The sequence below is a fragment of the Panulirus ornatus genome, chromosome 9 (genome assembly GCF_036320965.1).
Source record: "Panulirus ornatus isolate Po-2019 chromosome 9, ASM3632096v1, whole genome shotgun sequence".
NCBI lineage: Eukaryota > Metazoa > Arthropoda > Malacostraca > Decapoda > Palinuridae > Panulirus > Panulirus ornatus.
In genome coordinates, this window is record NC_092232.1 from 46938146 (window position 1) to 46965349 (window position 27204).

General features: G+C 40.5%; 1 protein-coding gene across 1 annotated transcript in view; it reads right to left on the reverse strand.

The window, feature by feature from the left end:
• Positions 1–6774: 6774 nt before the first annotated feature.
• The window catches only part of LOC139750065 (homeobox protein extradenticle-like), a 77019-nt gene continuing 56589 nt past the window's right edge, over positions 6775–27204 (reverse strand). The window contains exons 7-8 of the mRNA XM_071664401.1: positions 11059–11152; positions 6775–10309 (exon numbers count right to left, since the gene is read on the reverse strand). Coding sequence (XP_071520502.1) covers positions 11111–11152 — 42 coding nt within the window. The 3' untranslated portion in view covers positions 6775–10309; positions 11059–11110. The remainder of the gene's footprint in view (positions 10310–11058; positions 11153–27204) is intronic.

Here is a 27204-nt window from a genome sequence, read left to right on the forward strand (position 1 = left end):
ATATCATGCACACCTTTCACCCTCTTGCATGTTTAAACCCCAATCACCCAAAATCATTTTGACTCCAACCCAAACTTTTCTCCACTGAAACTTACACCCCAACTAACTTGTCCTTCTGCCCTGATAAACCTAATAACCTTGCTTTTATTTACATTTTGTCTTAACTTCCTCCTTTCACACACTCTCCCAAACTAATTCACCAACTTTTGTAGTTTCTTACTTGAATCCTACTTAGTCACTTGCCTGACACTCAATAAAAATTTCCCACTGCATCTAGCATATTTCTTCTTACACCACATAATCATAAGACTTTCCATAAGGCAACTCTCTGTTAATATTTCTTTATTATTTTTTCTAATTGTAATACATCACTGTTTCCTGTGTCTGCGAAGTAGCAGCAGGAACCAGATGAATAATGGCCCATCCACTCATATACGCATATATATATATATATATATTTATCTATTTATATATATTTTGCTTTGTCACTGTCTCCTGCGTTAACGAGGTAGCGCATGGAAACAGACAAAAGAATGGCCCAACCCACCCACATACACATCCACACATGCAAATATACATACCCACACATCTCAACGTATACATATATATACACACACAGACATATACATATATACACATGTACATAATTCATACTGTCTGCCTTTATTCATTCCCATCACCGCCCTGCCACACATGAAATAAAAACCCTCTCCCCCCTCATGTGTACGAGGTAGCGCTACGAAAAGACAACAAAGGCCACATTCGTTCACACTCAAGTCTCTAGCTGTCATATAATAATGTTTTGGAAAGAGGATAATAATGTGTGAAAACAAGAGACCAAATAGGAACACTGGCAAAGGGGGCAGAAGGGAAAGTGCTAAAAGGTAGTGATGAGGTGAGGAAGAGGTAGGGTGAGTATTCTGAAGGAATGTTGAATGTGTATGAGGACATGGTGGCGGACGTAGGGTGTTAAGGTTACAGTGGTATGTGAAGTGATAGAATCATGGAGAGTGGTTTGGTGAAGAACGAAGAGGTGGTAAAAGCCTTACATAGGATGAAATGTGGTAAGGTGGCTGCAGTGGAAAAGGAATCAAAGTTGAATTTCTTAAGGTAAGAATTTTCAATATATGTATGGATCATGATGAAGCCCCTGAAGATTGAGGGAATGCATGTATAGTGCCATTGTAAAAAGGCAAGGGAGATAAAGTTGAGAGTTCAAACTACAAAGGCAAAAGTTTGTCGAGTATATCAGCTAAGTTGTGTGGGAGGGTAGTGACTGCGAGAGTGAAGACATGTACAGAGCATCAAATTGTCAGGAGCAGTGTGGTTTCAGAAATGGCAGAGATTATGTGGATCAAGCATTTGCTTTAAAGAATGTGAAAAATACTTTAAGAAACAGATGAATCTATATCTCTGATGCCTGTTCCAATTGGAACTCCCTTAAGGGGGTGGCCACGGCAACAGTCTCCATAACTTGAAAACCCCTTTCCCACTTCTTAGCCTTTAGTACTTCATCCTTAACAGGCCACTAGCAGAGGGCAACTCTAGCACAGACCTGTATGCGGCAATTATGAATCTGGAGAAAGTGTGTGATATACTTGACAGAGATACTTTGTGGAAGGTCTTATGAATATACTGTGTGGGAGGAAAGCTGCAAGAAAGAGCAAGTTTTTATCAAAGAAGTAAGTAGGAAGAGAGGAAAGTGAACTATTCCAAATATGAAAGTTGGTCTGTGGCAAGAGTGAGTGATGTCACCATGGATGTTTAATTTGTTTATGGATTAGATGGTGAAAGGTAAATACAAGTCTTGGAGAGAGGGGCGAGTATGCAGTCAGTGGGAGAGAGGGTTTGGGAAGTGAGTCAGTTGTTATTTGTTGATGATACACCACTGGTGGCAGATTCGAGTGAAAAACAGCAGAAGTTGGCGACTGAACTTGGAAGTGAGTAAGAAAGGAAAAAAATTAAGAGTGAATCTGAATGAAAGCAAGGTTTATCAGGGTTGGGGGAAAAGTTAGTTGGGATGCGAATTTGAATGGAGAAAAATTGGAGGATGTGAAGAGTGTACATGGAAGCAAATGGAACTATGGAAGTGGTAGTAAGTCATAGGGTAAGGGAAGGGCTGAAGGTTCTGAGAGCACTGAAGAATGTGTGGAAAGAGAGAAAATTACCTGGAAGGGCAAAAATGGGCATGTTTGAAGGCCCAACAATATTATGTGGATGCAGGGCACAGGCTATAGATAAGGCTGTGCAAAGGAGGGTGGATGTGTTGGAAATGAAATGTTTAAAGACAAAATATGGTGTGAGGTGGCTTGATCAAGTAAGCTATAAAAGGATGAGAGAGATATGTGGTAATAAAAAGAGTGGTTGATAGAACAGAGGGTATACTAAAATGGTTCAGACATATGCAGGCAATAAGTGAGGAAAGGTTGACAAAGAGGATTTATGTGTCGGAAGTGGAGGGAATGAGGAGAATGGGGAGATGAAATTGGAGATGAAAGGATGGAGTGAAAAAGAATTTGAGTGATCAGGGCCTGAACATAAAGAAGGGTGAAAGGACAGAGTGAATTAGAATGATGCAGTATACTGGGGTAAATATGCTGTCAGTGGACTGATCCAGGGCATGTGAAGCATCTGAGGTAAACCATCCTAAGGTCTATGGGGCCTGGTTGTGGACATGGACCTATGGTTTCAGTACATCACACATGAAAGCTAGAGAATAGATGTGAGTGAACATGGCCTTTCTTTGTTCCTGTGTTCGTGGTGCTACCTCACTAACACCGGAAACAGCGAACCAGTATGAAGAAAAAATTTGTTATTGACAAGGTTTTTATAGAATTGCAATTGTATTTATTGGACTGGATATGGACATTAGACTTAAAAATATGCAAAGTGAAACCTTAAGAATTATATTTGACCACTAAAGTACTCATCATGTGGAAAGAACAAGGGTATACTTTAAATCAATCTTACTTATCATGTGGATAGAACAAGGCCATACTCTACATAAGTCTTATAACAGGACTGAAACTTTAATGTCATGTTAAGATCATATTTTCTCTACAGAACTGTTAAAGCATATATGCCATGGAACAAATGACTCAACATGTATCCAAATGACAGCCTTTCACATGGTACCGTTATGAGTACATCAGTTGTAAAAAAAAAAAAAAAAAAAAAAAAAGCATTTCCTGCCTCCATGACATCACCATACTTATCCACCAAAGAAACTAATTATTCACAATCTTCAGCTTCAATGCTAGGGCAAACCAGTGCTCATGAACATATTCAAAAACTCAAAAATGAAAGTACCACAGCTGAGTGCTTCATGAACACACAAAAGCTCTGGTGGAAATACAGCCTAATGCATCTATACTGAAGGCCCTCTGAACTTTGCCATGGGAGAGGGATGAAAGTGCTGCATCGGTGGCAATATATCAGGAAAAATATCATGATAAACAGCTGGGCATCTACCATACAAACTGAAATGTCTGCCACACTCATCACTCTCATAGAAATCAACATAACAGAGTTCGATCATCTATGGTTCTTTATCCTCACTACTAACCTTATCTACTGTAAGGACAGAATGTAACTTGTTCAACTCTCAAGCTAGAGACAGATCTTCATACATGATTGGTCAATGGATACAAATGAGAATGTTATAGATTCTCTCTCCCATGGGCCTCAGGGAGCATGGAAAAGTAGTTGTTTTAGCCAAAATTGGACTTAGTTCAGAAGCTGTCGAAAACAGAATTGGGTTGTCAATCAAAAGTCTATGTCTATCCATATTTGTATCTCTAATGAATGTTGCCTCCAGGAAGTCCCTCAAGGGGGATGACCATGGTAACATTGTCTCCATAACCAGTGAACTCCTATGCTGCTTCTTAGCAGCCTTTAGTGCCTTACCCCTAACAGTCCACTTGTAGAGGGCAACTCTAGTGTAGTGTTTCCAGAAGCCCCTACTTTATGTTCCTACCAACTACTTCTACCCAACATTCCTACCTACTACTAGTTAATGCTCCTGCCTAATGTTCTTACCTACTACTTCCATCTATTGCTCCTACCATTTTGCCAAAAGGCAGGACTAGTGCATAGCACTAACCAGAGGAAAATCCAAAGTTACAAAGAATGAGTTGTGTGAGTTTACGTTTGTGGAAAGAGTGCAAGTAGTCCATGTTTGGGTAAGGCAGAAAGAAAAGACAGCTAGCTGGGTCAAAGGAGTACAACTTGACAACCAATATAGTGGTGTCTCACTATAAAGCCAATTCCCCCCACCCCTCTCTCTCTCTCTCTCGCTCTATTCACCCCAATATCCAGATAGGCAGTGCCAGTAATATACCTACCAACTGATACCTTTCCACAAACATAATACTTATCTCTCCTTCTTTCTTTCCTATGCAATATAGTACATCATTCAGAAAATATTCTATCACTTTGCATTGATGATGGTTGTAAGATTTATCATTTGATGAACACAGTATTGGAGAGCAATCACTTATCAGATGGATGTAAAAAAAAAAGTATAAAACCAAGAACAGTATTGCAAATTATTAAGTATTGTAAATATTTTTACAATGAAGGTACTTTGAACTTCAACATAATTGCTTCATAATAGTGAAGTTTTTACAATAATCATGATTTGGTGTATACAGCATTATAAAGCAATCACTTCTGAACAAATGTACATGTAAAAAAACAAAAGTGTAGGACCATGCCACAATATCATAAATATTTACACTATGGCAGCAGCAATAACCTTACAGTAATTGCTTCATAATAGTAAAGTAATTTAGATGATACCAACAGACCTCTCTGAGGTAAATACGCAAGTGCAAATACACACCAGTAGAAGCATTTTCCATCACAGAATACCTATGCAAAACATGTTCATGGAGAAAGTAATGATTGGTAAGAAACAAGATGTCACTGCTAGATTATGGACTATGTGTAATTACTATTGATGCTTTGGCCTATCTGTATTTACTTCTTGCATCTACTCTGTAAATTTCCGACATGAAACACTGTAAAGTTATATATCAAACCAACCTGTTATAATTTTTGTAATTATCATCTACCCACTAGGATCTAACCGACCATCTGTAACGCTCTTGCACCACTGCTCACATGATAAGAATGAGGTGAACAATGCAATACCCAGTAAGAGCAGTACAAATCATCGCAATTGGAAAAATTATCCATCTGTGCAGCACTCATACTTTTTTCGGTATCTGTGCTACAGATGTCTTATATTTAAGATGGTATGAACTGCAACCATTTTTGGATGGTTGCCTCTTCCTGTCCTCATTTAAATTCACAGGCATGCATTTTTGGTATACAGAGATGCCTTGTGTCACATTCAATTATGTGTAGCATCTGGATAAAAAAAATCCTGTATCAACTACCAATATAAGAGGGTGAAGGTATGATCCTGTCCATCCCACATATGCCCTTGCTAGTTTTTGGAATGAATGTGCAAGTTCAGTCCAGCAAACTGGTGTTTGTGCCTGGGGCACTGATTATGACAATGATTTAGCAGATACTGAATGTTGTTTTTATCATAAGAAAGTGATCTTGACAGTGATATAAAGGGCAAGCATACATGTTGATGTTTTATAGCATTGTACAGTAAATAAAAGAGTACAATATACAAAACTGAATTATGTACATATCTGAAAATTATGTATATAAAACATAATAAGTGATATATCAGAATATTATGCAAATATGTCACACGTAAAAAGCACTGTGACACTTACTGAAACATTTCATGTAATAATTATCTATCTCTCCACAAAGTCTCGTAACATACAGTGTACTTACAAATGAAAACAATTGCATTCATGAAATTTCAAACTAAGCATTTTGGTGGTTGAGCACCGTCATCAGCAGCAATAATCCAGGCATTGCACCACTGGCTGGTACACGAAGTTGAAGGTCCGGAAATCAACAAATTGGATATGTTTGCAACAAATTAGATACATTTGCCTGATCCTCTTTTTAACATTTATTTCATATCACTGAAGATAAGCGTACATAATCTTAAATATCTTTTATAAACCCACATACTAGGGCCCCCTAAATTTGGAGGACTTCATTGCTAAAGAGTTTATGAACAGCTTTTAGTTCATAAAAATATAGGAAACTTGCATATATCTTCACATTTTTTCAAAAGATGTCTCACTGAAGGGGTGGAGTCGATTCATCTGGCATCTTCCAAGGCTTTGCCCTGCATATATTTCCTAACCCCAAAGGATGCTCAGAAATGTGGTCTTGGGCCTTACTCTCTCAGAAAAATTTGGCTGCACTACTGCTGAATGTTTTACCAAAAGTTAAAGTAGAGGCAGGTATTCTTAAAACAGGAAAAATAAAATTGTGGCACTTTGTATTTAATTAACAAAATTTGTTTATTCACAGTAACCTTCCCTCCACTTAAGTTTGAACTACAGAGGCACTACTGTACTTTTAACATAAAAATATGTTTGTAGAAATATGGATTACTGTAAGACATGGAGCAAGGCAACTGATAATAGTAAACTGAGAGCCATAAATTTAATTGACTGGACACAGTAAGAAAATATCATGAGATGCAAGTATTGCAGATGTCCTTTAGACAAAACAATAATAGAAAACTCTTACTTTGCATTCCTTCACAAGGTTGGAGGCATTATCAATAATAACCTGGATTCATTCAGAATACAGTACCCAATATCTGGTAGGTTATGTGAAACACATATCTTGGGATAAATAACCTAAGGATAGAAAATGGATATGGTGTAGCCTTTCAAATCATTTATTTGATAACATTCATACCTAATAGTAAAAGTTTGTATGTTACAGTACATATAAACAGTGCTTCTTCGTCTCTGGCACAGTGGGTCAGCCTCCCTGCCTTTGGCCACACGGGAGGGGAGTAGTGCATGCTGCCAGACACCTTACAGAAAAGGGGCACATTATACTGTACATCCAAAATTTTTTAACTTTTTACTAATGAAGCGTCAGCAGTGTGCACTACCCCTGAACCACTGGCCTGCTGGTATACTGAGGGACCATGGCAGGCAGCCGTGACACTGAGCGATCACTAGGTCACTGCCATTTCAGGAATGGGTCAGTGTCACGGGTAGCGGCTACAGCATTTTAGTAAATGCAACCAAGAATATCCTGTACCTGACACTAAAATAATCTAGTTTGAGCTTTCAGATGAACCTTAAAAACAAAGACGTCTGCATCTCATTGCAGAATTTAACAAAACATCATGGTAATATCATCATGAGGACTGGCTTTTCTTGCAGCCAAAATACTTACAATGCAACTAATGCATGACAATACAAAAGACGGTAATGTACATGTACTTCACACTCACATAGTAAAGAGGTTAGAATGGTTAAATTAACTAAGTGAAATGAGTGAATGGAATGCTTCCAGGCAAGAGACAAATTGGGCAATGGACAATATACAAAACGGTCCTCATAGAAAATGGGTTGTAGTTGAGAGAGCAGGGCAATTGGCAACAGCTTACCTATGGGAATATGGATGATGGGGATGTACCTTGCACTCAGTTTTACTTGCCCAGTTTGCCACACTTGGAAACATAAGTAGCACTTATCTTTCACCTCCACAGTAGATTCTAATGTACAAGCACACAACTCTTGCTCAGATGAAATAAATGTCATCTTAGAAATGAGATGGGTACTTCAAAATGACCCATCCTACATAAATAAAGTGGCTAAACAATGAAAACAATAATTGATTACATGAAAAAATATCCTTAAAATGTGTAAGTAAGAATGCACCAATTTTGCAGTCTTTCCTATACCGTCCTAAAGGGGGAGAAAAAGTAGCAAGATTGTACTACATATACTATTACAAAACTGGAACAAATACACAGCAAAAATACACAGTATCTCTACAAGAATTGAGAAAATTACGTATTTTGGTACAGGACGGTATTGGAGAGTACACTTAGGCAGTACATTTACATTTATTCATAAGTATTCAATACAGGAGGTTTATTCTTGCATCATTCACTACAGCGAACAGCGAGAAGAGACAGAAGAGAGCTTTAAGTTACATGGAGACAACTACGGTACACCTCAGCAGCTCAGAAAAATCAGGAAACGAGATGATGACCCTTTAGATGGCTACTGGAGTCAAAATAACGCTAACAGTTCATGAAAAGAGGGCAGGCTACTCTGCTTATTTTTTGTAGTTACACTTTTGTCAATGAAGAACATTGTTTTTCGTATACTGCAGTATTATCACTGTATACTTGTGGTCTAGCTACCTTGCACTACTCCTGCACTACCCATACAAACATGCGCGCTTGGCAGCCACGGGTCCTATGGGCCACCAGTAGTGCGCCACTTGGACCCGTTGCCACCCTTACACTACCGTACAAACCGTATGGAAAAGGACTTAACATTACCAAATGTTAAACGGATTGCAAAGAGTATTATTAGAATTTTCTATCCATACTAATAATATACAATTACACAAGACCATCTAACTTTTTCCCTTTTCAATTTTCAAGTCTTATCTATCCATATAAAAATAGACCTACTTCAAGGTTCCAGGTCCTTAAGTGTTCATTATCCAGTGTATCACAAGATAATCTGTGTGGTCTCATTTTCTCCTAAGTAATACCCTGCATCAACCAGGCAGTGCCACAGGGGCACTACCCCACCAACTGTGCTTTGCTGCGGATGGGCCGGGAGGTGCCGCACCGTTGTTTTCCTACGACCATACCTACATCACTTGCCCCTGCAACCATGGGTGGCTTGAACAGCAATGCAAGTCTGGTCATCTGCCTCTCGGCCAAGTGTGGCCAGCCCAAGACCATAAAAGTATTTCCATGGCCAAGGGAGGGCCACACCCTCAGAGTTCCACCAGATCAAGAACACAGTAACTCAGGCCAGTCAATGACCAGCAAACACACACATTACACAACCCATCAGAACACAATGGAACACAAACAAAAAACAACAGAAACATCCAATCAGTGTGCGTTGAAACAACAAACAGACATCTTGAGAGCCAGTTCGGTCTGACCATTACTTTTTTCCAGTCTTGGTGCTGCTGCCGTCCAGAGTACGTATACTGGGTTGGATGGGGCCCACTGGGCATTGTGGCCCTATAGCCACGCCAAGGTGTGGTGGGCCGCCCAGTGGAGCGTTTGCAGGGCCGGGGGGGCAGCCGGGCCTCACTGGCCACACTCTCCTATGCTACATGGATACAGAGGCTTGTACGGGTCACCGCGGACCGCCTGGTGGACCGCACCAACCTGGGTGGTCACGCGGGGCGGGAGGGCCGCTAGTCACGCTGTAGCCCACCTCGCCGTGGGTGATGCAGAATATATCTGGCTCACTCGCCAATGAGGAACATGTGTGTATTTTTTAAAGAATGTTCAAACAGCAGAAACTTTATTAAAAGCCTACACATATAAGCAACACGAGTGTGACTATCACATACCAACCGTATACATGGTTCTGGGGCTCCCTGGCAGTGGGAGGGTCCACTACCACAGTATCCACCTTCTCCTTCCATGGCACTTTCTGTCTCACACATCCAAAATTGCCTTGTACACATGCTGTGCTACTTGCTGATTTTCTCATTCATTCATATTTACATGGTTTCATATTGTATACAACAAGATTAATGCATCACTAGCTCTTTTAATTAGCTGAACAGGCTTGGACCCTTGATACAGATACTGGTCCATTTGTGAGATGCAAGATAGTTGGGTATGCTCACAGAAATGTAACCATGGATGGATGAGGCTGGGCAACATTGTGGACAAGTGGATATCAAGATGGCGTAGCGCTATGGGTCATGAGAGCATCACCCATGGGCGAGTGGTGGGCACTTGGCAGCGGCAGTGTGGTGTGTGGAGCGGCTGTGGGTGGCTACCCGCCCCGGCTCTCGTATACTGTGGGCTGGGCGGGCCCCGCTGGTCCCGCTCAGCTGCAGGGCGCACGGCGGCGGCCCGCTGCCTGCACACTGGGCTGACAGCTCTGATCACTGTTGCCTGAGGTGGGCCACATGCAGCCCATGTGGCCAACATGCCACAGTGTGGTTAGGCCAAGAAGAGCCACATGCAGCCCAATCGTGGCTGGTGAGCCGGAGTTACACGGCCTGCACTATGTATCTGAAGGATGGGTGGGCCGCGGGAGGTAGTGTGGGGGCGGGGGAGGGCAGCCTGGCAACTAGAGGTTGGCCGCCGCCACATCAGGAAGATTAGTGGAAAGGCTCACCAGGCCACCCCACCACGCCGGCCCGGACTCCACAACCCGCTAACCGCCCACGCGTCTTATTGCTGCTGAAACAAAAGAATGTATAATATTAGTCACCATACAGGAAAACTCAGTTTTGTACAGTGTTTGCAGAAGTCCACGTGCTCAGATCTTTACTGCATTATTACACAAACAAAACAACACATGTAGTTTTCTTAATAAAATAGAGCAATCTGTCGTGCAAGTGTCTGGATGCATGACTATTTACTCAATGAAAGTTAGTAAAATAAACAATACAAACACTAAAAAACAAAAATAATTGTAAGCACAACACTTCAATACGATGGTAAGTTTCTAGTAGACATGCTGAGAAAACAAGTTTAAAGGAGCAATGATATGGTGCAATCTATATTCCTGGTGTAAAGAAAGGCATATCAATGGGCATTAGAGCAACACCTAAAGAAGACAGTAATTAGAAGATTGCACACTAGGCCATGCGACGGAACTATTTCTACAGGGAGGGACCACAGCGACATCTAGACTACCACGCCACAAGGATTCTAGTGTCCCACGGTGCTTTGGGTTAATCCCAAAATGTAACTACCAACATAAAAGCCAGTGAATTGTTGAAGTACATCACACTGGTACATTGCTTATTTGCTCATGCAATGTAAAAGTTTCTCAAGACAACTGAATTTCTGAGAAAAAAAATGTTGGTTACTCCCTTCAAACACTATACTAACTATGCTACATTGAAAAATGACCCAATAATGTTGTCAAACACTATGAACAGTAACAATGAGCCAGGGGTCATGAAATACCATCAACTAACTTTAGGTGTGGGTGGAGGGCGGGCTGGGCGTGGGCGGATGTATGTGTGCCGCCTACACATCAGGCGACTCTGGGTGGAGGTCGTAGCCCATGCCCTGGCAATGAACACCCTAAGGTCAATACTGATAAGGGAAAAGGGGAAAGCGGCAGGTGGGATTACCCTTTACACTGCAACCACGCAAACCTTACTTGACCAGTATATGTACCAGACCATGTTTTTATCAACATAATCACAACATTCTTTCAACTGAACATGTTTTCATATCTTTAATAATTCAAAGCTAAACAGTTACAAGAGAAAGTTACAATAAAGCTCGATTCATTAGTCAAAATCTTATAGAATATAATTCATTGTAAACATAAGAATCCATATATCAATGTGTTCACATAACTCACGTAACATTACAATAATGGCATTTCAAAAAAGTACTTTATCAATGGTATCAAATGTGTTATGGGTAACACACAGCTAAAGAATGAAAAGAAGAAAAAATCAAATGCAGTAATGCTCACAGTATGATTAAGAGATATATGAATGCTAAGATATACTGCTTATGTTTAACCAACATGAATTACTGAACCCTGCACCATATGAAGATGGTGTAGGAGTATGTGTCAAGGGCAAAGAGGTGGGCTAACAAGAGGCAACTGCCAAACTTTCATTAGACTACTCAAAGAGCAATAAAATACCTCACATTTCAAATCAAAAAAGTTATATTATTCGTTACCTCACTCAAGCAGGAGAGGTATAAAAAATTCACATTATCATTATTGTAATCATAAATCAAAGCTATGAGCTTATTCATCAATGAAAAAACTGAAAGTACACTAGAGGAGGGAGAAGGATGGAAGCAGAAGCATGAAGACAAGCAGTGAATAATATATGCAGATAGTTGACCTTGAGAGAGAAAGTGAGATAAAGTGTTGCAGAAAAAAGGAAAGTGGGAAAGACATGAGAGTGATTGGTAAGAGGAAGAACAATGGTTATGGTGGAAGACATCACATATCATCTGATCTGCATCATTAAGACTGAAATTAGTAAGGTTTTCACCATTCTAAAATATATTTCTAATTATATTATAACAATTATTATCATCATTCTGTTATTACTGGACTCTGCCTGATACTGATCACACCATGAGCGAGAAGTCACTTTGGCAAGGCTGTATCATTCAACAGTTAGAAAAAAGTACAGTTTTGTCAAGGACTTTCTCTTGCTATAGGAATCTATCACTTCCCTACTCCTGAATGGAATACAGCCTTGAAGCTACCAGAGCTCCACAACAGGTGTCCTTGAGTTGTCTAATAATTATGGAATAAAATAATAACAATAGCAATAATAACAACAGTAACAGTTGGGAAAAAAAAATTCCTGCCCATGCATCCCTAGATGTTAAAGAATGCAATTAAGAGAAGTGGGAGTTGGGGGCTGGATATCCTCCTTCCTCAACATATTACTTTCCAAACAAAGGAACAAAGGAAGGATTTTCTTTCTCTAAGGCTCAGTCATCTGTTTCAAACATTACCTCCCACAAACAAGTATCAGTGAACAAGTATGAAATAATAATAATAATAATAATAATAATAATAATAATAATAATAATAATAACAACAATAATGGATTTGCATGTAGCATTTATGGATTTGGAGAAGGCATATGTTGGATGCTCTGTGGAAGGTATTAAGAGTATATGGTGTGGGAGGTAAGCTGTTAGAAGCAGTGAAAAGATTTTATCGAGGATGTAAGGCATGTGTATGAGTAGGAAAAGAGGAAAGTGACTCGTTCCCAGTGAATGTCTGTTTGTGGCAGAGGTGTGTGATGTCTCCATGGTTAATTGTTTATGGATGGGGTTGTTAGAGAGGTGAATGCAAGTTTTGGAGAGAGGGGCAAGTATGCAGTCTGTTCAGGATGAGAGGGCTTGGGAAGTGAGTCAGTTGTTGTTTGCTGATGATACAGTACTGGTGGCTGATTCGGGAGAGAAACTGCAGAAGCTGGTGACTGAGTTTGGTAAGGTGTGTGAAAGAAGAAAGCTGAGAGTAAATGTGAATAAGAGCAAGGTTATTAGATTCAGTAGGGTTGAGGGACAAGTTAATTGGGAGGTAAGTTTGAATGGAGAAAAACTGGAGGAAGTGAAGTGTTTCAGATATCTGGGAGTGGATTTAGCAACGGATGGAACCATGGAAGCAGAAGTGAGTCACAGGGTGGAGGAGGGGGTGAAGGGTCTGGGAGCGTTGAAGAATGTGTGGAAGGCGAGAACGTTATCTCTGAGAGCAAAAAATGGGTATGTTTGAAGGAATAGCGTTTCTAACAATGTTATATGGTTGCGAGGCATGGGCTACAGATAGAGATGTGCGGAGGAGGGTGGATGTGTTGGAAATGAAATGTTTGAGGACAATATGTGGTGTGAGGTGGTTTGATTGTGTAAGTAATGAAAGGGTAAGAGAGATGTGTAGTAATAAAAAGTGTGGTTGAGAGAGCAGAAGAGGATGTACTGAAATGGTTTGGTCACATAAAGAGAATGAGTGAGAAAAGATTGACAAAGAGGATATATGTGTCAGAGGTGGAGGGAACAAAGAGAAGTGGGAGACCAAATTGGAGGTGGAAGGATGGAGTGTAAAAGATTTTGAGTGATCGAGGCCTGAACATACAGGAGGGTGAAAGGCATGCAAAGAATAGAGTGAACTGGAACGATGTGGTATACCAGGGTGGACATGCTGTCAGTGGATTGAACCAGGGAATGTGAAGCATCTGGGGTAATAATAATAATAATGTAAGGTATTTCATTGCTCTCTGAGCAGTCTAACAGAAGTTTGAGAGTTGCCTAAAGTTTGGCCAATGGCATGGTGTCGGGTTCTGTAATACTATTCCTAGGCAATTGGGAAAGAGAAAATTTTTTAAATATCCCACGCACACTGTAGAGGGCAACTAAGAGGGTTAGGAGTGGGAATGAAAATTCTCCCCCTGTAATTCAAATTCTGAAAATGGGTGGGTAAGGGTGGGGGTGGGTGAGTGTGTGTGTGTGGAGTTGCGTGAGATGTACTCATCCTCCTCGAAGGCTCCGGCTGGGATGCCTGAATGCATGTGGATGTAAGTATGAAGAGGATGAAAGAGAAATAAGTAGTATATACTTGAGAAAAGAAACCTGGATGTTCTAACTCTGAGTGAAACAAAGCTCAAGGGTATGGAGAAAAGTGAATCAGGGATAGTGTGAAGGCAGAAGCTCTAGAAAGGGTAGCACTCCTGACAAGGGAGGGGTTGTGGAATGTGTGAAAGAGTGGGCAGAGTTGAGCTCCAGAATGAAGTGGATAAATATGATAGACCAGGGGAGGTGGGCGATTAGCACTACTTGCGCACCTGGCTTCAGCATTACTGAGAAAGAGAGGCGAGTGGATTGAGAGGAGCTGAGTGAACATTTCAGCAATTTTGATGGGAGACATCAGGTACAGTAATGGGTGATCTGAATGGGAAAGGGGGTAATGTGGCAAGGGGCATTCAGTGCTGTACATGGAAATGGTGAACAGCTTGTAAAGCTGTGTTCTCAAAAAGGTCCAGTGACTGGGAATACCTGGTTTAAATGGGGAACATATAAAAGTATACATGGGTGAGTGGGCATTATGGGATTAAATACTAAATGACTGGGGGAAAAAAAAAAGGGATGTGAATGTGCTGAGAGGGGCAGGTGGTGGGATGTCTGATGGAGGTGAGGGTAAAAAATGTAAAGGCTTTATGATGAGGATATGGGTGTGAAGGGGGCCAGCTTGGAAAACTGGCTTGTGTTAAGTGATACCATTAAAGACTACGTGTAGAATGGCAAAAGGTGAGAGTAAATGAAGCTAGAGGAGTGGGTGAGGAATGGAAAGTGCATAGAAAAGCAGTGCACACATGTGTGAGAGAAGCGTGACGAAGGTGAAAGATGGGCATGTGAGAAAGGGTAGTGATTGTTGGGATGACATGGTAAAGTTGCTAGTGAAAGAAAAAAGCAAGGTGCATGGGTATTTTTTACATGGATGGAGTGCAAGCTAAAAAGGGGGTGAAGTGAGGGTTTGGGGTTAACAAGTATTGGTAAACTTCTTGAAGAAAAATTCTGCAAGGGTGTTAATAATGCGAGAAAAACATGAGAACAAATGGGAACACTGATGAGGGCAATGGGGAAGTGATAACAAGTAGAGATATAGTGAAAAAGATGGGATGATTATTTTGAAAGACTGTTGAATAAATCTAAAGACGGGGTGTGAGGTGCATAGGCTAGGGAGGTACATGAAGTGAGTGAGTCATGGCAAGTAGTTTGGTAAAAAGAGAAGAGATGGTGAAAGCCTTGTGGTAAATAAAACATGGCAAAGCAGTTGGAGTGGATTGTATTGCAGCTGAATTTGTTCAGAAAGGAGGCGATTGTATTGTTGAATGATTAATTAAGATTTTTAGTGTTTGGATCATGGGGATAAGGTGCCTGAAGACTAGAGGAATGCCTGAATAGTGCCATTGTATTACAGCAAGGACTAAAGATGAATGCTCATATTGCTGCTGTATAAATCTATTGAGTATACAAATTGAAGTGGTATGGGATAGTGGTGACTGAAATGGTGGTGGCATACACAGAGCATCAGACTGGGGAGGACCAATGTGTTTTCTAAAAAAGGTAGACGTGTGGATCAGGCGTTTTGTTTAAAATATGTCTACAAGAAATACTTGAGAGACCCTGAAGGATTTGTATAGATTTATAGATCTAGAGAAATCATATGATAAGGCTGACAAAGTTGTTTTGTGGAAGGTGTTAAGAATATATAGCGTGGAAGGAAAGCTATTAGAATCAATGAGGAGCTCTTATTATGAAAGTAATGTATGTGTATGTGTAAGTGGAGAGGAAAGTGAGTGAGTGGTCTCAGATGAAAGTGAATCTGTGAAAAGGATACGTAATGTCACCATGGCTATTCAGTGTGTTTATGGTTGGATTCGTGCGGGAAATGAATGCAAAGTTTTGGGGAGAGAGGTAGGTCTGCAGTTTGGCAGGGGTAGGGGTGCTTGGGAGTGAGTACGTTGTTGTTTGTTGATAACACTGCACTGGGGGTATATTTGAGTGACAAACCGCAGATTTTGGTTTCTGAGTTTGAGAAAATTTGAAAGGAGAAAACTGGGAACAAATGTGTATATAAGCATGTTTATCACGTTCAGGACAGGATAGAGACAGGTTAGTTGGAGTGTGAGTTTGACTGCAGAGAACTTGAAGAAAGCGAAATGTTATATACCTGGTAGTATACATGGCAGAGAATGGAACTGTTGAAGCTGAAGTGAGATAGGGTAGGTGAGGGAGCAAAAGGCCTGGGAGCAATGGAGAATATGTGGAGAGGTCACTCTCTGAGAGGATGAAGATCAGCATGCTTGACAATATAGTAGTCCCACTGGTGTGTATGGACATGAGACATGGGCTCTATATGAAAGGGGTAGAAGATGGTGAATGTGTTTGAAGTGAAATGTTTAAGGACTATATTTGGTATGAGGAGAAGTGACTGAGGAAGAACTGACAGGACAAGAGAGTGGCGAGGCAATAATTAGAGTATGGTTGAGAGAGAAGAGGATGTGCTGAAATGGTTTGGACATATGGAGAGAACGAGTGAAGAGTGGTTGACAAAGAGGATGTGTCATAAGTGATGGGGAGAGGCTACTATCTGGGAGGATGAAGATCACCATGCTTGATGATATAGTATTCCTACTAGCATGTATGAGCATGAGACATAGGCTCTAGGCAAGAAGGGGCAGAAGATGGTGATTATGTTTGAAGTGAAATGTATAAGGACTATATTTGGTATGAAGACAGGTGATTGAGCAAGAACTGACAAGAGGGTGATGTGGTAATAAGAGTGTGGATGAGAAAGATGAAGAGGATGTGCTGAAATGGTTTGGACATAGGAAGAGAATGATTGAAGGGTGGTTGACACAGAGGATGTGTCGTAAGTGATGGGGACAAAAAGAAAGGGGAGGCTGAACTGGAGATTGAAGGATGAAGTGGAAAAGATACGAGTGTTTGGGGGCATGAACATGCAGAAGTGTGCAATGCGTGCACAGGATAGAGTGGAGTGACATGGCATACAGGGGATGATGTGCTTTCAATGGACTAAACCTGGGCATATAAAGTGGTAGGGGGAACCATGAAAAGCTCTGAGGGGCCTGGTTGTGGATGGGGTGCTGTGGTTTTGATGCATTACACATGGCAGCTAAAGAATAAATATTAGTTAATTATGCCATCTCTTTGTCTGTTCCAAAGACTATCTCACTAATGCAGGATATGAAAAAAATATTACTACTACTAAAATTGTCATCATCATAATCATTATATTATTCTTTTCATTATCATTACTATTATCATTACTAGGACCACTTCTATGCAGCTTCTGCACCTTCAAAACTCCATTCTGTTCTGGATGGATCTATAGAGGTGATTCAGAAGCAGTACAGGATGTGTTGACCAGGTGTATGCCTTGTAGAATTTGCATGAGAAAATCTAAAGTAATGTATATGTATGTAGCATTCACATAACTGGAGAAAGAGTATGAAAAAAGTGATATATACACTTTGCATAAGGTGCTATGAATACATAGTGTGGCAGGAAAGCCTAGAGAAGTATGAAGGAGTTCTTATGAAGAGATTGTCATGTGTGAAAGAATGAGGAGAAGAGGGCAAGTCATTTCATGTGAAAGTGTGTTTGCATCAAAGGTGTGTAATGTCGTCATGGATGTTTCATCGGTTTCAGGATGGGGTTGGGAAGGAGGCAAATTTGAGGGATTTGGGCAAAGGGGTTGGGTTCGCAGTGTGTAAGGATCGGGAATCCCGGGAGGCCAATCAGTTGCTGTTTGCAGATGACATGGCTCTGGTGGCAGACTTGAACGACCAAGTGCAAAAGGTGGTGTCTGAGTCTGCGAGAGTGTGTGAAAGGAGGAAGTTAAGGGTTATTGTGAATAAAAGTAAGGTAATGAGGTTCAGCAAAGGAGACAGACAGTTAACATGTGAATGAAGAAAACCAGGAGGAAGTGGATAGCTTTTGACATCTATGAACGGATATGGCAGTGGATGGAACTATAGGAGCTGTGAACCACAGGGCAGATGAAAGTAAAAAGATCCTGGGTGTGTTGGGGAGTGTGTCAAAAAAGTTATAGTCTAAATGGGTGAAAAGGTTTTATGGCAGAATAGTCGTGATGATGCAGTATGGATGTATGCTGTGGGTCCTAAACTCAAAAGCACACTGAGGACAGCTTGTGATGTCACATAGGTTGACTGAGTAAGGAGCAACATTGTGAGAGAAAAGTGTGGTGACGTGGAGTATTTTTGAGAAAGCAGAATGATGTGTTGAAACAGTTTGGACATATGGAGATGATGAGAGAGAGGAGACTGATTATGAGGATATATGCATCAGAAACGGAAGGATTGGACTGGGTTGGATTAAAAAATTTAGGCTTATAAGCCAAGTACTGGAGCATCTAAGGCTATTCAGTGCTCTTAATATAGAAGTGGAAGTGGAAGGAACAAGGAGGAAGACAGGAGTAGAAGAAACTTTGAGTCACTGGGGCCTAAACATGCTGGAGGGTGTGAGGCATGTACAGGACAGAGCGAAATGGAGAAATGTGGTACAGAGGGAGTGATATGCTGTCAGTGGGCTGAACCAGGGGATCACCATGGAGAGGTGTGTGGGGACTGGTTTTGAATGGGGGGAGGCACTTGTTTCAGTATATTATACATGACATTGAGTGAGAGAAACATGAAAGTGGTATTTACGAATCTGATTAAAGTGTACGAAAAGGTTGACAAGACAGTTGAAGGATTGGTGAATGTGTCAGAAGGAATAATGGGAGATGGGCATTTAGGATGTGGAGGGAGCGAGTCATTGCTAATGGTGAAGAGGTGGCAAAAACCTTGTACATACAGTATGGTAAAACAGCTGAAGTGGATAGGATTGCAGATGAATGGAATCATATGTTACAATATATCATACATGACAGCTAGAGAGTGAATGCTTCAGGAGTATACTTAGGGAGAGAGAGAGAGAGAAGTTTGAATGTGGTATTTATGAATATCCTTGAATTGTATGAAAGGGGTGACAAAGACAGATGAAGGATTGGTGAATGTGTCAGATGGAAGAGTGGGAGATGTTAGGCATTTAGGATGTGGAGGGAGTGAGTCATGGTGAATGGAAGAGTTGAAAACCTTGTATGTAAAAAAAAAGGCAAAACAGCCAAAGTGGATAAGATGAATGGATGAATGAATGAATGCAGATGAATGGAGGCACTTGTTTCAATATATCATACACAAAAGATAAAGAGTGAATGTTTCAGGAGGAGTATACCCTGAGAAAGAGAGTAATTTGAATGTTGTATATATGGATCTACTTAAAGTGTACGACAGGGTTGGCAGAGATGCTTTGTGGTATGTTCGCCAAATATATGGTGTGGGAGGAAAGCTACTAGAAGCAGCAGGGGTATTTCACTGAGATAAAATGAAGTCTGTACAAGTAGGAAGGGAGAAGGGTGAGTGGTTTTTAGATGAAGATGGGTCTGCATTATCTGATTAAAGGTAGAGGGATGAAATCTATTGTAATTACCTATTTGCACTGTATGGAGAAGGAGTTCTACACTTATGGGGCACCCATTTTTGAATACTCTCTACCATTATACAACCTCTAGAAGCTATGTATGCTGTTTGCATTAACCACATCCTCAGTCAATTGGTTTTAATCATCCACCACTCATATATTACATCAGTATTTCTTTACATCCTGATTCACATGTTTCTTAATCTCATATTATGTCTTCTAGTTCCTCTAACCCTACATCTCTCTAAGTACTGTCAACAGTCCACTTTGTTGATCTCTTTCAAAACAAATGTTGTGATCAGGTTACCTTTCAATCTTCTCTCTTCCAAGGAAGGTGAATTCAAAGCCACCAGCCTTTCCTTGCGCCTTAGCTCTCTTAAATCTAGTACCATCTTTAATCTCTCCTCTGGACCTTCTCTGTGAGTTCTTTGTGCAATTTTAGGTGCAGTGACCAAACCTGAGAGCATATTCTAGTTTTGGCCTTATGCAGAATATGCATAGCATGCTAATTATTTCTTTAACCATAAACAGGTACACCACAAATTTCCAGCAACTGGTGGTTTGGCAACTCCTTTAGTCTGGACAAAATTACGTGAGGGAACTTGAAACAAGCCACCAGACTAGTTTACTGAGCGGCCACAGATGCCATTGTGTGTAGGGTGCGCTTACTTACATTCTTTACACTGCACTCATTGGTGGCGATACCGCAACTCTGCGAGATTCTTAGCTTATTTTGCTAAAATTTAACCCTAGCTATGGCTTCTAAGACATATGAGAGTGTCAGTCATGGTGTCAAACGTAAAAACCAGTCCATATCGATCCAAGATAAGGTAGAACTGTTGAAAAAAATGGACCATGGTGTTTCAGTGCATAAGCTGTGTAACATCTACAGTATTGGTTCATCAACTGTTTATGATATAAAGAAGCAAAGGGAGAAAATAATGAAATTCTATGCAGACAGCAATTCCAAGAAGCAAATGATGATTAGAAAAACTATGAAAGATAATAAGAGTACTGAGCATGATCGAGTGATGATGGAATGGTTTCAACACCATCGGAGTGGTGGAGTGGACTTGTAAGGTAGCATGATAATGGACCAGGCTAAATTGTTCCATAAAGAACTTAAATTACAACATGAGTGTGACTACAGTGAAGGATGGCTTCAAAGATTCAAGAAGCATCATGGAATTTCCATGACTAAAGAGTGCGGAAAAAAGCGGTTTGCAAAACACAAAGGAGCTGCCGAGTATGTAGACGAATTTGCAAAACTCATAGTTGACAAGCACCTCAGTCCTGAGCAGGCGTATAATGCAGGCAAAACTGCATATTCTGGCAATGCACACCTAGGAAAACACTAACAACACAAGAAGAAGACCCACAGGATTCAAACAAGGGTGTATCTAGGGGAAACAGCGCCTATGGCAAGCACTGAAATTGTGCCCCTGTCCAAACATATGACACCAATATTTTCTATTACCTCTGCCAAGATTAAATTTTTACCAGCATTTGTTTGTTTGTCTGTGAGCAACTTTCAACAAAAGTTATGAACAAATTTTGATGAAATCTTCAGGAAAAGTCAAAAATGACACAAGGACCAATTGATTCGATTTTGGGAGTGATCCAAATCATTGTCTGGATCCAGGATGCCATTACGCCACTGGCGCCCAGAGCACCTGCCCTACCCCTAGATATGCAACTGGATTCAAACAATCTAGGGACAGACTTACCATCTTAGGGTGCTCAAACATTTAATTTCTAGCAATCCATGGTATATTCTAGACATATAGGAGATGTATATTTAGTGGGTTAGAGGTGTGTTGATGAATCATCATTACATGACCACAGATGGTCTGGCAAAATGTTTAATCTGACAAGGCTTTGGAACCAAGAGTGCTGGATAATCAGTGGTGTACCTGTGCTTAAAAGCTATTCTGATACCTGCTAGCAGACAGTTTGTCTCCTTATATATTTTCCTCATATGGGACTCTGGCAATAGGTCAGGGATGATGTCTACTCCCAAGTCCTTCAGATATCTTGAAGCTTCCTCCCTGCTAGGTAATAGTCATATTGAGGCAATCTTTCACTTTGTCCCATTCTCATTACTTTATAGTTGCTAGGATTGAACTTAATCAACCACATGTCATAAAGTCCTCTTCGCTTTTCACTTCCCTAATGGCTTTTGCATCATCTGCAAACATGCTCATGTATCATTCTAAAACCTCAGGCAAGTCATTCATGTAGATGAAGAGTAATGCTCCCGGAACCAAACCCTGCTGCACTCCGCTGGTCACCTCAACCAACCTACCCAAGGCTCCTCTAATTTGGATAATTTTCTATCCAAACTAGGAGTTCCCCTCTTACTCCTTGTGTGGTTCAGTATTAAATGCATTCTGGCAATCCAGATATAGACGGTCCACCCAGCCTTCCCTTTTGTCCAGGATTGGCTCACTCTTGTGTAAAACTCTACAAGGTTAGTTACATATGACTTCCTTTCCCTAAAACCATGCTGTCTCTCACCTAAGTAATTTCTCCTCTAGAGTCTCATTCACTTGGTTTCAAAATTCTTTTTTCCAGAAGCTGACATACCATATTCATTAGCTAGACTAGTCTGCAGTTCAGCACCCATTTCTGGTCTCCTTTCTTATATACAGGTATGGAGCTTGCCCTTTTCCATATCCTTGACATTCTGCCTATCTCCAGTGACATCTTGAACAGTTATTCAAATGGTCTATCAAGCATATCTGCACACCTCTTTAACACATATGATGAAGTTCCATCATGACTATGAGCACTGTATGGATCAAATCCTTTGAATATTCTCTTAATATCTTTTCTAAATATCTCAACAATTTCCAAAACCTTCTCCCATTCCATCTCACTGGTGTTGGGGTTACAGTGTCTTTCACAGTGAGAACACTTCTGAACTTGCTATTCAGTTCCTTATACAGAATCACATCATCCTCTACAATATTTCCTTTGAATCTCTGAGCCTGATTAGCTGCTCCCTTATTGACAATGGACTCCTGATACATTTTTGCTACAGTTTTGGATTTTCAGCTGCCTTTGTTCCTCTTTCCTCATCCTGCTATACTCATTCCCTGCTTTATTGTACCTTGCCCATGCCAGCAGGCTGGGGTGCCTTCTATATCTTCACCTCTGCACATCTCAAAGCTCCTCTGCTTTATGATATTTTTTGTTAAATCATTCCTTCCTCTTTCTTGCCATTCTCTCTATAATTGAGGCTTGATGTACCTCTGCTCCCTCATTAAACTTCACAAAACCTCTCAACACAATGCCCTGGTTCCTGAATTCCTTTTCCCAATCTCCATTACCAGAGAAATTCTTGAGGTTTGTGTAGCTTCAACAGTTATCTCTCTTCTTTATTGTCGCACTTTTCTTCTTTTAATATAAACTTCTACCACATACTCAAACTTAAGCATTACATGATCACTTCTTTCAACTGGTGTATTGCATATAATGGTCTTAACATCCATGCTAGTACAAGTGAAGGTAAGTTTCAGCAATAAAGGTGAATCAGTCCCTCTCATCCGTACGCTTTGGGACAGGCTAGTGCAGAGTTTCCTGTAAACACTCTAGAAACTTGTGTCTTAATGATTCACTATCACTTGAGAAAATAAATTCCCAGTCTATTTCTTTGCAACTGAAAACCTCGATCATTAGTATTTTATCATCTCTACAGAGTGAGTTTCACTGTATCATCCTGATTGTTCATTTATTGTTACCATTGTGTATTTGAACCAATTCATTGCAATTCTTTGGAGAATTACATAATAATAACAATACAATAATCTTCTATATGGTTACTATTCCCCATATGCATTTTCTGAAACTTCAAGCTGTCTTTAATTCAGAAGGCTAATCCTCCCTCTTCCGTACCTTCCTTTTCCATTCTTGCTATAATGTACCACTATGAGAGAGAGAGAGAGAGAGAGAGAGAGAGAGAGAGAGAGAGAGAGAGAGAGAGAGAGAGAGAGAGAGAGAGAATCAATCAGACATAAGGAGGAAGGATCTATATGTTACGAGAGGAGGGAACGGAAAAGGTAAGTCAAAAAGGAGATGGAACAATGGAGTGAAAAAGGCTTTGGAGTATAAGGTCTGAACAATCAAGAGGGTGAGACTTGGACATGGAATAAAATGAACAAAATCAATAGGATCAATGTGATAAAGAAAAGGTGATGTGCTTCCCATGGGCTAAACAAGGGCATACAAAGAGGTCAGGGAAAACCATGGAGTATGAGAGGCTGTGTTGTGGATGGTACACAATGGTTTTGGTGCATTATACATATTTTGGTGCTTTATATATGTTTTAGTACATTACATATATTTTGGTGCATTATAAATGACAACTTAAGACTGAATGTGTGCAAATGAGGCAACTGTTCATCTACTCCTGATGCTACATTGCTGTAGTGGGAGAGGCAACTGATCATCTGTTGCACTGTTGGTTATCTCGGAAAAAAATCATGAGCAAATGGACATGCTCAAAACATGCTTTTCAAAAAATTTCTATCTTCCACACAAGGACTGGAACAGTAACACCTTATAAAAGTTGGATATGAGTGAGGGAAAAAGTTTTCAAGATAATCGGAGAGGTGGGTAAAAGAGGGAGTACTAAGCATGATAAGAGTAGCAGGCAGTGGGAAAGAACATGGGGAGAAAGTAAAGACAGGCTGATGGAATACTTAAGCAAGGGGTACATGAAAAAATGAAAACAGATCATCATAACTGGATTCTACAAAAGAAATTTCTGAGCCTAAAGGACAAACTGAATAGCAATGCTCCAAGGAAGTCTTGTCCAAACATTCCTTTATAAAAATCAGTATATGGCAAGCCTACCTCTGTATTAGTTAAGTAAACAAAAATTTACCTCATTACCCAAGCCCATCACTAGTTGGTAGTAATATGCGTTAGGATCTGCTTTGCTTAAGCATGTGCTACAAGTCTAGAAATGTAATACAAAGAATATGAAGCCCATCACTAGTTGGTAGCAATGTGCATTAAGGTCTGCTTCACCTAAGCATGTGCTACAAGTCTAGAAAAAGTAATACAAAGAATATGTTGAATTTAATGGCTGTCAGCACCTAAAAGATCATTAAGCTAATTTCACACACAAATACATCAAATATGCATAAATTGTTTATTCCAAATTTGGTCAACCAATAAGGTGGGCGAGATGGTAATGCATATGCTCAGCAGACATTATCCATACCTAGAGAAATGTGATTTCTTAAAATAAATTTTCTGTATAAGAGTATCTTTTTTTAAAAATGCATGGGTTCAAATCCTGGTTGTGGCAGTCAGTCCACAATCAACCCAGCTGTTCATCCCCCATAGGGATTGATCAATGAAATGGGTACCTGGTGGCTGATTCAAGTGAGAAACTGCAGAAATTAGAGACTGAGTTTGGAAAAGTGTGTGAAAGGAGAAAGTTGAGAGTAAATGTGAATAAGAGCAAGGTTATTAGGTTCAGTAGGGTTGAGGAACATGTTAATTGGGAGTTAAGTATGAATGGAGAAAAAGAAGTGTTTTAGAGATCTGGGGGTGGACTTTGCAGCGGATGGAACCACGGAAGAGGAAGTGAGTCACACGAAGGGGAGGGTCAAAGTTTCTGGGAGGAGTGAAGAATGTGCGGCAGGGGTGTGTGATGTCTCCATGGTTGTTTAATTTGTTTATGGATGGGGTTGTTCGGGAGGTGAATGCAAGAGCTTTGGAGAGAGGGGCAAGTATGCAGTCTGTTGTGGATGAGAGGGCTTGGGAAGTGAGTCAGTTGTTGTTCGCTGATGATACAGCGCTGGTGGCTAATTCGGGTGAGAAACTGCAAAAGCTGGTGACTGAGTTTGGTAAAGTGTGTGAAAGAAGAAAGCTGAGAGTAAATGTGAATAAGAGCAAGGTTATTCGATTCAGTAGGGTTGGTTGAGGGACAACTTCATTGGGAGGTAAGTTTGAGTGGACAAAAACTGGAGGAAGTGAAGTGTTTTAGATATCTGGGAGTTGATTTAGCAGCAGATGGAACCATGGAAGCGGAAGTGAGTCACAAGGTGGGGGAGGGGCGAAGGTTCTTGGAGTGTTGAAGAATGTGTGGAAGGCGAGAACATTATCTTGGAGAGCAAAAATGGGTATGTTTGAAGGAATAGTGGTTCCTACAATGTTATAGTGTTGCAAGGCATGGGTTATAGACAGAGTTGTGAGGAAAGAGGATGGATGTGTTGGAAATGAAATGTTTGAGGACAATTTGTGGTGTGAGGTGGTTTGATTAAGGAAAGGGTGAGAGAAACGTGCGGTAATAAAAAGAGTGTGGTTGAGAGAGCAGAAGAGGGTGTATTGAAATGCTTTGGTCACATGGAGAGAATGAGTGAGGAAAGATTGACAAAGAGGTGAAGGGAACAAGGAGAATTGGTTTACCAAATTGGAAGTGGAAGGATGGAGTGAAAATGATTTTGAGCGATTGGTCTGCGGTAAATCATAGAAAGTTTTGCGGGGCCTGGATGAGGAAAGAAGCTGTGGTCTCAGTGCATTACACGTGACAGCTAGAGGCGGAGTGTGAACGAATGTGGCCTTTGTTGTCTTTTCCTAGAGCTACCTCGTGTGTGCGCAGGGGGAGGGGGGGGGTGCTTTTTCATGTGTGGTGGGGTGGCAATGGATGAAGGCAGCAAGTATGGATATGTAAATGTGTATATATGTATATGTTGAAATGTTTAGGTATGTATATGTGCGTGTGTGTATGTGGGTGGGTTGAGCCTTTCTTTTGCCTGTTTCCTTGCGCTACCTCACTAACGCGGGAGACAGCGACTCAGTATGATATATAAATAAAATATAAATATATACAGTAATAATGGGATGGCCTAGATTAGGACCTCAGCTACCTGTGCCATCTCAACTACTAGAAAAAAAAAAAAATTGCTAATCTTTTCAAAGTGACTAGATCCAAGTCCAAAAAGCCAAACTACTCAGAGTATTTAGTGTCAAAGAACTTCCTAAGCTGACCAACTAATCAAAATTATCCTTCATACCAACTCCTCTGGAGTATCTGAACTTGAGCCATAGACTAATCAAGCAACGGGAAAATTCCTTGCCAAGTTGAATGAGGTTAAACATTTTTTTTTACATTTCTGATGAGGTACTGTGCCCTACTCTCATAAAATCCTAGGGTGTGACCTAAGGACTAGCAGACTGTATTTTCTAAAGCTATCTTCGAGAAGCTCTAAGTATTCTGTCCCAGTCTGGGAAAAGAACCACCACAGGTGTGCTCTCCATTGGCAAAAGATTTATAACCAGAATTTTCTTACATTTGTATCAAAGATGAATTATATCCAACTTATGACTTGAGCAAGACCCATTATGTTATGAAATAGCCTAACATGCTGAGTTTGCAAAGAGAATGGTGTATGGGATGAGATAAGTTGACAAGTTCTAAGGATTATCCTGAGTTTATAAGGAAGATGAGCTGGATTTAATATCAATCAAATAATGCTATTAATAAGTAGGGGTGATTGTTATGCCTAATGTCAAGACCTATATTTCCAGATTATCTTATGTATCTTCTCATT